The sequence below is a fragment of the Beta vulgaris genome, chromosome 2, assembly GCF_026745355.1.
Source record: "Beta vulgaris subsp. vulgaris cultivar EL10 chromosome 2, EL10.2, whole genome shotgun sequence".
Taxonomy (NCBI): domain Eukaryota; kingdom Viridiplantae; phylum Streptophyta; class Magnoliopsida; order Caryophyllales; family Amaranthaceae; genus Beta; species Beta vulgaris.
Genome location: NC_079203.1, coordinates 49,362,170 through 49,374,063, shown reverse-complemented (window position 1 = coordinate 49,374,063; position 11,894 = coordinate 49,362,170). Strand labels below are relative to the sequence as shown.

Here is an 11,894-nt window from a genome sequence, read left to right as displayed (position 1 = left end):
CAAATGGCTCTAGTTGGAGCAACTGGCAGGGTACTGGCTCGTCTTGATTAAGGTGGAGCTAGTGTGTTTGCGGTTCAGTGAAGGCGATTTGATTTCCGACGGGTAATAAATTGGGTTTCAGGTGAATGCGCAACATGGGTCTCATAGGATGTGAGACCGGGTCGTTCATGATGAGTGGTCAGCGATTTTGGCGAGATTGGGTGAGACTCATATGAGGGCAAGCCTGGCATCGGGTAAAAGATGTATGAGCAGGAAGGGAAAGGAGTATCTTGCGTACTGTTGCAGAGATACATGTGTGTTGATGGTTTCGAGGTGGAGTTGTGTAGTAGATGCAAGTCAAGGTGGAGATTTGTGAGATGTGACTTGCGAAGGAGCTGAACCAAAAAGGAATAGCTCGGTCGCGAGTCGCGATCTGTGTCGCGAGGTGCGACGAGACTGTTTTTGGAGCAGCGAGCAGCAGCAAGGCAGGAGGCTCGTCGCGAGTCGCGACGAGTATCGCGAGGCCATGCGAGGGGTTCGCGAGTCGCGACGCTTGTCGCGGGTCGCGATCTGGGCTGTTTTTCCGCGACGCGCGAGGGCGATTTCTTCACTCGGTTTTATTTTACACTTAGGGCTTGTATCTTAGACTTCATATAAATATGTTTTGTCATATTTAGGGCTTTTAACCACAAAAATACTAGAGAGAGAGATTAGAGAAAACACAATAGAGAAGATTAGAGAGAGTCTTTGAGATTCAATTGAAATCCATTCAATTGAATCTTGCCTATTGTATTTGTAATCGTCTCGTTCATAGTGAAACAATCTTTTTCCCTGCCTTGAGGACGTAGCTATCACATTGATAGTGAACCTCGTTAAATCTTGTGTGTTCATTTATTCGCTTTCTTGTTTTCTTGTGTGTGTGCTTGGTTGTTGTGAATTCTTGTTGGTTTAATTAAACGCTTCCGCATAACAATAGTTTTTCACTGTCAACTCTCTAACAGCGAGAAACAGGCTTCACCTGAGAATTGTAAACGAGAGGGTTGTCGACTTGTCGTGGTCGCTACTCGCGCCAAAGAGTTTATCTATTACACAATCCTCTTTTATTAGTCTTTTTTTGAGTTAAAATTCATTCATTAGTATGAAATCATAATATATTTGTAATAGAAGTTAGAAACTAAAAAATATAGATCGAATTGAAAGAACCTATTGTAATTTGGCAAAACCACGATCGTCGAGTAGAATTAACCTTTCTAAATATTCTCTATCACATCGTTGTCTTATACGATTTTTTACGAGGGGGTCTAAGGATCAGATGTAGTTTTAATGTAGAACTAGAGTTAATTCAACCGATTGTACTCGAAGTATTGATCGATGTTGCAATCTCGCAGTAAGTCCTATCAACAAATTAACATTCAATTGGAATTAGGGTCCAAAGCCCACTGACAAACAAATACACCCACCGTGTAGGGAGCGACTACAAAAGCAATAAAGGGGACTATAACCATCAAACATATGAGACTTACTAAAAGCAGTGAAAAAAGTAAGAAATAAAACTAGAAACTATAAAACGGAGAGAAAGAGGGGCTTAACATGGACGAAAATATCCATGGCAGCTCCTCTAAAGGGTTTTCTATGAAACAATTGTTGGACTCTTTTTTATTAGTTGTAGCATAGGGATTTTTACGTTATTGGCGCACGTGCGATCCTCTCTCCATTAATTGGAATTTTAACATATAAAAAAAATAGTCACATGAAGTTTTGTTAGATTTATTTTGATGTATAATTTTAATACATCAATTTTTTACCTATAATTATTACTCCATTCAATTCGTTTTCTTTTGTTGTTCCCGCATTTTTCATTAGGAAATTTCAATATGTTGTACTCGTTTTGAATCTTTTCATATATCGTGTAATTTTATGACTTAAATCCCAATTGATTTTGAGATGTAGTAAATGTACCTTATTCAATTGTCAAATTTTCCTCTTTTACCATCCTCAAACATTTGTCTTATTGGTTGATAACATATATTAAAACAAAAGGTTATAATTTTTATTTTTAATTTATTTTATTTTATTTAAAATATTGGAATCTTGTTCATTTTTTAAGTTGAATTGATTTCTCCCACGACTTTGAATAGAAACGAAAAAGAAAAAAGAGAAAGTACCAAAAGGTAATTAAAGATATTAATGGTTAGAAGTGTGCATTAGCAATTGTGAAAACTCAAATATTGTAATTAATAAAAAAAAGATAAAATATTTTTTAATCTTGGTATTTTTTATAGGGGTGGATTGATTTTATCTTGCTCATTTTTAATCTTTCAATTTGGCTTCCTTCAAACAAAAAAAAAAAATCTTTCTAAATATGGCATACCAAATTTTCATAATTATTATCCCCACTTTGTTGGTACTTAACCTAGAGCCTACTTCATCTAATTGTTTTTAATTAAATATGAATGAGATGTGGGACCATATTCTCTCCTCTATCATTTTTATAATTAGATATGGAATTGGGACCCATTTGTCTTTTTTTTTACAAGAATCAGATTCTAATAATAAGTACGTCATTAACAATCTATGTGTAAGAGCATCTACAATGGGGTGGGTTGGTCTTACTTGATTTTTATGTTTTGTCATTCTCTCTCCTTTCCTCCTTCTTACACCTCACATCCCACTAAAACTCCTACCAACTCATCTTTTTTTTCTCACAATGGGTGAGTTAGTCTTACAGTCTTACTTGGTTTTTCCATTTCTCTCTCTTACTTTTACCAAACCCCACCATATACTCTCTCTCCTACTTTTACCAAACCCCACCATATTCAATGTTTAATTTTTGTATATGAAATAGATGATTTAAATTAATAAAAGCTAATTAGATAACGTTAAATTAATTACGAGCTAATTAGCTTACGTTAAATTAATTACGATAAATTAAATTACGTTACAAGCTAATTAGCTAATTAGCTTGCGTTAAATTAAATTAGCGTTAACTTGATATTATAGTAAATATGTGCTAATTAGCTTGGTTATTCCATTGGCTTTGAAAAAACATAAACATTCTTTGAAATTCCGGATTTTGCAGCACACTTGGATCGATTTGGAAATTATTTTGAGAATTTTGTGGGTGGTTTGGATTAGTTTGGAAGTAATTAGGATTATTTGAATCCATACTATTGACTTAGTATAAGTAATATTAGGTAGGAGAGAGTAATTAGAAAAAAATAAGTTGGAAAGAAGTTTGGCAAAATATATGAAATTTGGACTCAATTTATAGGAAAAAATATTTTATAGCCGTTGGTGTAATTTTTTTTAAAAAATAATAAGCAGATTTTTTTTTTATTAACATTATAAAATTATTAACGCTACAAAATAACTGTTACAAATATAAGAGGAAATAAGCTGTCCAGCACAACACGTGGCGCACATTAATTGGTCGTTCAGTGGGGCCTCTGACGCGCGTCAGGGCCACTGACAGCAATTAATGCTCTTTGGGCCAGCGTGCTGCGTTTTGGAAGCCAACAAGCTCTTCTCCTCTCTCCCTTTCCTTCAAGTGCTGCGTTTTATACTTGACAGAATTTTTTTTTTAATTGCTGCTATGCCACGCGTAAAGTTGTTGTGCTTTTTGTGCACGCCATCCCATGCTCATATGGTCTGGATTTCCAGACCAACCAAGCCAAAGAGTCAAGTTCCACAACAACAAAACCAAGTAAAACTAGTTTTACTATTTGCTAAACCAAGTAAAATCCACCCCATTGTAGATGCTCTAAGGAATATACCCATTTCCCCCCTCCCTTCTTAATTTGTGTGCAAGAAATTAAATGAGCAACATAAAAATACAAAACACAAGAAACAATGAAAATAAATATTTCTTCCGCTCTTCATTTTAAATATAACAAAATACTTTCACGTACAACGAAATATTATTTTGACCATTAATATCTATAATTACATATAGGTCAACATCATAAATATTACATCTTATGAAAGTAGGTCAGGAGACAAATCTAACAAAATCTCAATTGACTATATTTTTCATCATGTATAAATAACATCTTAATCAAAATGATTAGTGTGAATAGTAAAAAAGTTCATTTGTTGCATTTAAAAAGAAATGAATGAAGTATAAGAAAAGTATGATACCGGAGAGAAATTCATCACAACAATACCCTAGAAATCGTAATTGTGTTTGTAGTAACAATTACCAAACACAAAACTTTCAAAATCATTCCGTTAAACCTAATCAGGGAAGGCCTTATGTCTAACCATGTATCTTCTCCGAACATTCACATCTAAGATTTTCTTTGCCTTTCACGATCAAATCTAAATTTTTGTTCTGTTAAGCTGAACTAAATTGAAGTAAGTTAAATTAAACTAAACTAAACTAAATTGAAGTAATCTTTTTTAAAAAAATAGCTAAAATGCCGTGAGCTAAACTTTAAGTTTTACTCAAAAAAATAGGGTCTAACTCCTCAAGGAATAACATAAGTAGAGAGCAACGTCTATCTGATTTGGGGAAAGCGCACCTAATACCTAACTCATTAATGTTGTTATTGCCACTTTGCTAATCCAAATTTCTCAATTGGGTACTTCTAGAGTAACAAAGTCAAAGTTCATAGACAAAAAGTTCATTTGGGGAAAGTCAAAGTTTTCGTTTGTTTCTTTTTTTCAAAAGTAAAAAAAAAAAGCCTTGATTGAACTTCCTGCTCAAGTACATGTTACAAGTCTTCTGAATCTATTTAGTTCGAGCAGGTAAACACGCTTGGTCCCAGTTTGACAAATCTACACCAACCAATGACCAAGTTACATTTCCTTCAAAAGTCTAAAATAACAGTTAATAATTATGGCATTGTTGGATTTATTCAACCTTTATGTATTACTAATCTCAATTCTATAACAAATTACTACGTTCAAAGTACAATCACAAGCAATTCGGCGTATTAGGACCCACATAATAATAACCTTGAGAAAGTTTTACACTTTTACCTGCAAAACTACTATAAATATACATGCATTACACTTCTTACTTTGTATGCATCAATATTTGTTAGTTATTTCGCAAATCATTAACAAATTAAACTTCAATTCTTATATTATGGCTTCTTTATCTTCTCTTGTGGTCTCCATAGCCATGGCTTTCCTTCTTGTGGCTTCATTTGGAAGTTCAAATGCCCAACTAACAACTAACTTCTACTCTAAATCTTGCCCTAACTTGCTTAGCACAATTAATTCTGTAGTGCAATCTGCTATCAACAAAGAGTCAAGAATGGGCGCTTCTCTTCTCCGCTTGTTCTTCCATGATTGTTTTGTTAACGTACGCAAAATTATCTCATTTCTTAAAAACCGCGAATGCATGCATCTTCTTTGTAGTAAAATTCTTTATTTGAACATCTTACTTCGTTCATAATTACAAGATTTTGTTCTAACATATGTATGTAAATTGCATGTATATAACAGGGGTGTGATGGATCAATACTACTAGATGATACCTCCAGTTTTACAGGTGAAAAGACTGCATTACCAAACAGTGGCTCAGTTAGAGGATTTGAAGTGATTGATCAGATAAAGTCTGCAGTTGAGAAAGCTTGTCCTGGTGTTGTCTCTTGTGCAGACATCTTAACCATTACTGCTAGAGATTCTGTTGTCATTGTGAGTAACTATTAAAATGAACTTGAATCATCTAACCAATTAATATATTTTATAATTAAGTTGGTTTTGCTAGCTAGTTTGTATTGGTATTTAGTTCCGGTAGTTAAATAACTAGTTTTATATACACATGTGTGCGAAAATACGTAGAAAATTATTTTTTTTGAACGGAGTAAAAAATTAAATTAATTGTTAATTATATATAATAAATGTGAAAAGCTATATGCAGCCTTAAGAGTTGTATATAAGAAGCTAGAAATGGAAATAAGTTGCATTAATTGAACATTTATTACATCAGTTGATGCAAAAATTTTCCATAAATTCACAACTTATTTCCATTTTAGGTAGTGTATTTATGTCTTATATGCAACTTTAAAGGCTGCATATAGCATAATCCATAATAAATTAGGGATTTTTTAATTGTTGACGGGTTACTTTTTGTAATGCTTTTTTTTAATCTTTTTTTTTTTACTTTTTTAATTAATTAGATAGTTTCCTTTGCTATTTTTACTTTACTTTTTTTTCTATTTTTTGGTGTTCTACCTTTCTTGACATATAGAATAGAGATATAATTGTCTTGGTCTTATTTTTGATGGTGTAGCTTGGAGGACCAACTTGGAATGTGAAGCTGGGCAGAAGGGATGCTAGGACAGCTAGCCGAACCGCCGCAAATAACAACATACCACAACCGAATTTTAGCCTTAGTCAACTTATGTCTAGTTTCAGTAATCAAGGGCTTTCCACCACCGATATGGTCGCTTTAGCTGGTACACATGCCTTTTGTTTCCTTGCAAATTGTTGTTCGGTGTTGCTTGATTAAATTTACATATGTGCTACGTATCAATTTTAAAAGAGGCAGTGATATGCTTATATAATGGATGTATATATATGGGGTTCTTTAAAATGCTTTACCAACCAAAAGTTACTTTCAAAAGAGGAAAAAAATATTAAGTTATGTCGATTGACATATCACTTTCGATAATATCTCACAAAAATAAACTATACTAAATATAGAATCCATAAAGTCGATTTTCTTTTTCTGCATGACTAATTATACTTTTCAATCCATGATTAATTCTAACAATACTAGTTCAAGTCTATACAAATATATTAAAAGGCGTATTTGACAACGTTTGCACGCCACATGGCACCTGTACTCCACTAGAAATTTAGAATTGCCCAATATGTACATATATCATGTCAACTAACAAATGAAATTGGCTTATAACAAGATTTGAGCCCATGACATCTTACTATTACATAGAGCATAATTACCATCTCAACCAACTTTTAATCATGCTTTAGATATTCACATTATATTATTTTATTTGTACCTTTTAAATCTTGATTTTTCTTTATTATATTCTAATGCGAATGGAAAAAATATATATCAAGTTTGGAAAAAATACCACCCGAGGAACGCCCTGGCCTGGCCCAAATACTAGTTTTACTATTAAAATGAGAATTAATTCTTACCAGAGTGCCAAAAGATTTTGCATCATTCATTAGTCATCATTTACATTTATCTCTATTATATAAGGGAAGGGGTGAGCAATGGTGTCATCTTTTGAAATGCCTATTTTGCCCCTCTTTTCTTTCTAAATTACAACTTCACTTACAAACTACAACCTATGAAAAAATTGACTTGAAATCAAAGTGTCCACTATCTTTACAATTTATGAAGTATTGTACTTAATTCAAAAATCAACTAAAAAATTATAATATTAGAAATCATAAATAAATTTAATAAAATTTCTATTTTGTTCATAGAATTTAACTTTGAAAAGTCAAAAAAAAAAAAAAATGGTGAGAGACTTAAGTGACAGAAACTAAACCAATCAAATTTTGCAAATAAAAACAATTATACTTCGTATGTCTAATGTTCAAATTTTGGCTCTTATGCCGAAGAAAATCGAGTTTCTATTTCGAAAAAATTCAAAAAATTCTAGTGTATCATATGGGAGGATACATGTCTTAAGTTGACTGTTCTTTTAAGTCATTTAGTTGACATTTGTGAGTCAACATGAAAATGGAAAATTGAGGAATAAACTATCATATTAACATGTTTTTATCTCTATGATGTAATTGCAAAGTTAATAGAAGTATAAGTTTAATTTATCACTTAACTATTATATTCTTGATGGCACGATATTAACCAATTATGACGCAAATATTTAGGTGGCCATACAATTGGCCAAGCAAGGTGCACTAGTTTCAGGACTCGGATATACAACGAGAGCAACATTGATGCCTCATTTGCCAAAACAAGGCAAGCCAATTGCCCAAGATCAAGCAACTCGGGCAGCAACAACTTAGCACCCTTAGACCTCCAAACTCCAAATTCCTTCGACAACAAATACTACAAAAACCTTGTTAACCAAAAGGGTCTTCTACACTCTGATCAACAGTTGTTCAGTGGTGGATCCACCAATGCCCTCGTCCAAACTTATGGCAGCAATCCGAGCAGATTTAACGCCGATTTTATCGCTGCCATGATCAAGATGGGTGATATTAAGCCGCTCACTGGATCCAACGGCGAGGTTAGGAAGAATTGCAGGAAGACTAATTAAGTAGTTTACTTAATTATAGTGGTGTTACCTTAGTTCTTATATGGTATTTCTACACTACAACATAATATAACTAAGGTGATTATTGTTTAAAGTTTGGTTTAAAGGGGCTAGTACACAGTGCCTTATTACTATTGTCTGCAAGATGTATACAATATATGTGGTTTAAGCTTTCATTTGATTTCACATTTGTAGAAGTTGTCGTTGAGAAATATTAATCAGTTAATAGAGTAACTCTTACATTTTATAAGGAAATCTTTCTCGCATTTGTTGCTTCCAACAATTTCATGAGAACACTTAACAAGCTCATTTGCATTCAGCTGAATTCTCGTATACATTAAAGGATAAAAGAGTTTTTGCATGAACAAGCGAATTATTGTTAAGTGAGATCAGCTTATTGGAAGCAACAAATGCGAGAAATTGTTACATGAGATTTCCTAATTATGTTCCCGCGAATAAATAACTAAAAAAAGCGAATTGTGGTCGGTTTTGCCTTATAGTTTACCCATTTTGTACTAATTGTGAATTGAAATAGTGAATTAAGTTAATCTGGGTCGCATGTTTAGAGATCATGTATCAAAATTAGGGCTGGCAATCAGGTCGGGTTGGGTCAATTTCAATTTTCATGTTGACCTGATTTGTATCAAGTCACTTACCCTTGACCCAAAGTCGACCTGATTTATATTTCAGGTTGAAAACCTCAACCTAAGCCCGACCTTGTATTTTTCGGGTTGATCCGAAACCAACCCAAAATGACCTGAAATAAAAATCTAAATATTCAATGATAAAAAAAACTGTCAACTTAATTCAGAAAGGTAATGTACATGTAACATGTTTAAGTTTCAACATTCAAAGCCAGAATTTTCAGGTTGAAGTGAGTTGGGCTTGGCCCAATATTATAACCTAACTGGCTAAGGGCTAACCTAACATAATATAAGTTATTTTTAAATCAGGTCATTTCGGATTATTTTCAGGTTCAAACGGTCAACCTGAACCTAACTGATTATATTTTCAGTTCGGGTTGGGTTGACACAATTTTTTTTCAGGTCGAAAATCTCAACCCAAACCCGAAATTTTCAGGTCAGTTTCAGGTTGAGTTATCAGATTGGGTCAGCCAACCCTAATCAAAATAACGTGGAATGAAACCTATTGGATCGGGGGAATGCAAATGGCAAGGATTTAAATATATTAGGTTTGGATTTTGGAACTCAATCTGCTCAATTCCGTGTTGAGCTCTTCCAGAATATTGGGCTGAACTTCTGCATGGATCAGTATCATGTGCAAACACATTACCCAATGACAAGTTTTCTTACACCTTCACCTTTATAAAAGCTCAAAGTAGCGGGCCTAAAAAACAGTCTGAACGTGGACTGGTCATTCAGCAAATTGGCGGTGTTATTGATCACAGTACTTGTATGCAATGGCCAGCCCATAATAAAATAAAAATTGCATAAGGTGAAGCTGTAGAAAAATGTCATATTGAAATAGGATCACCATACTACTTCTGTATTCTTTTCGGGTTTTTCACCATATATCCTTGACAAAAAATTTTTTGCACCGTATACTCTTTCAAGTTTCCAAATTCATTATATACCCCTCACTTTTCGAAATTTACATCAACTTACCCTTTAAACTAACGGTGTTAGACTTCCGTTAGTCATTAGGCCCAAATCCTCTTCCGTTAGTCATTAAGCTGTATAATTGCTCATTTATATTCATCCAAACAAGCAAATTAAAATATACTAAAAGGAGAGTTGTAAAATGAGTAAATGAGCAGAAATTATTCTTGGATGTATTATGCACATGATATTTTAATTTTGGGTGTATGATGAATGAACTACGAGTTGCCCACTTAGGTACTTATTATTATTCATGCCCAACTTAGACACCCATACCAACTCAAATAAGTTGATTGTCAAATAGGCAGGAGCCACAACCATTAACGAATGACAGTCTAGAAATAAAATTTTAAAAAAATAAACATTTTTCAAGAGGAGAATTGGTGTATTTGTCTCATATTTCAAAATAGCTCAACACTCTGAGTAATAAATTAAATAATAAGGTTATCGTTAAACTAGATGACATGTAAGTAATTGTTGCATATCACATGAAAATTGCCTATAGTTTTGCGTAATATTTTGGCCATTTGTGGGATTTTTTTCAAAAAACATTAAGTGGTGTTTTGGGTATTTCATTTTTCAAAATTACAAATTGTCATTGTGATGCATATTTTTCACATGTCAAAGTAATAATTTGATACACAATATACAGATTGGCAGATTGCATTAATGGTTAGTCTCATAGAAAAGCAAACTAAAGGAAGAAAGCGAGAGGAGCAAACCACAATGTCAAGCAACCGTGACATGGGACCAAACCAGATTGTATCACGTCAAAACGATATACTTTTGATAAATTTGATATGACCGAAAAGGGGATGGGCAACCCAATACGGAGGAAGAGAGTTCGGTTCACATACAAGCCCAAAGAAGGTTTCATACTAAAACCAATTGATAATAGTAGGAGTAGCTCCTGCGTATATTGTGGTACTTTCTCTTCTCTTTCTCCAATGTAGGATAACACTCACATGTGCACAACATACATGGGGTTCAACACTAGTGGAAAGAAACAGAAGGGCTGCGTTTTTGGCCAGCAGACCTTTCTATAGCAGCCCTTCACTAAAAGGGAAGGGTTGCATTTTAAACCGCAACCCTTCACAATGAAGCTAAGGGTTGCGGTTGAGGCCCAAAAACGAAGCCCTGCCTGCGATTTTGGCACAAAATCGCAGCGCTTTCGACCCTTAAAAAAATAAAAATAAAAATGTTTCCATTGATAGTAAACAAAACATGAGCAATCTTTCAGTGTCTTCTGTATTTACGAAGTCAAATTCAATAGTTATTCTAGGATAGCAAGCACATACAACTAGTAAGGCATATGAAGCAAACTGCATATATTCAATTGTTGTACTTAGGTCCAGGCAGATTATAGGATAATCACTCATGAAATATATCAAGAAATTTACAACAGGAAAATCAACAAGAACAGTCGAAATTTATAGATCTAAGAATGAAAAAAATAACGAAAATGAAAAAAAGGAACGAAATGAAAAGCAAGAACGAAAATGAAAAAATTAACTAAAATGAAAAAAAGGAACGAAAATGAAAATTATTCAAAACTCAAACTCAAACCTAGATCTGAAAAAAAAAACTCAAAAATTACAATCTACTTCGTGAGGTTGTGCTGTCATTGAAGGCAAATCCAAAGTCGGATTCAGAGCTTGAAGGTCGAAGATCATCGTTACTAGTTGAAGCCGAATTAATCGGGATTATGGAGTTGGCTAACTCTATATTCGACTGTTTCATCTAAGTCTGAGATGAAATTGACGCAAACCCTAACCCCCAAATTATGCTTTTATTTCCGAGTTCACATCGGAATACTATATACAAGTGACACCGCTGACGGCTACAGTAAAACTTTAGCACAAATGTCGATTCTCGATAGTACTCTGAAAATAAGCAATCGAACGAAACCCAGTATTAGCAAGCGAACGAAACCGGAGATTCGTCAGGCATTTGTACCGCAGATTCGCCGAAAAAGGAGAGTGAAATGTCGGGATTCGATGGTGAGACTTTCGTGAAGGTTACAGTGGTGGTTAGTATGAGGAACGAGGGTGGTGATGATAAGGGAGGATGAGAGAGAAGGGAGGAGGGT

At 33.9% G+C, this 11,894-nt stretch overlaps 1 protein-coding gene across 1 annotated transcript; it reads left to right on the top strand.

The window, feature by feature from the left end:
- The first annotated feature begins 4,997 nt into the window (after nucleotides 1-4,997).
- LOC104908331 (peroxidase P7) lies at nucleotides 4,998-8,367 on the top strand. The gene is made up of 4 exons (XM_010697429.4): nucleotides 4,998-5,287; nucleotides 5,431-5,622; nucleotides 6,221-6,386; nucleotides 7,798-8,367. The coding sequence occupies exons 1-4, from the start codon at nucleotides 5,006-5,008 to the stop codon at nucleotides 8,187-8,189; spliced, it is 1,032 nt and encodes a 343-aa protein (XP_010695731.2). The 5' UTR covers nucleotides 4,998-5,005; the 3' UTR covers nucleotides 8,190-8,367.
- Nucleotides 8,368-11,894: the final 3,527 nt, after the last annotated feature.

Bases quoted from the DNA above. Each gene is read 5' to 3' on its own strand.
- LOC104908331 (XM_010697429.4), top strand. From the start codon at position 5,006: ATGCATCAATATTTGTTAGTTATTTCGCAAATCATTAACAAATTAAAC. The intron at 5,288-5,430 runs GTACGCAAAATT...TGTATATAACAG, and splicing joins TCCATGATTGTTTTGTTAAC to GGGTGTGATGGATCAATACT. The intron at 5,623-6,220 runs GTGAGTAACTAT...TTGATGGTGTAG, and splicing joins CTAGAGATTCTGTTGTCATT to CTTGGAGGACCAACTTGGAA.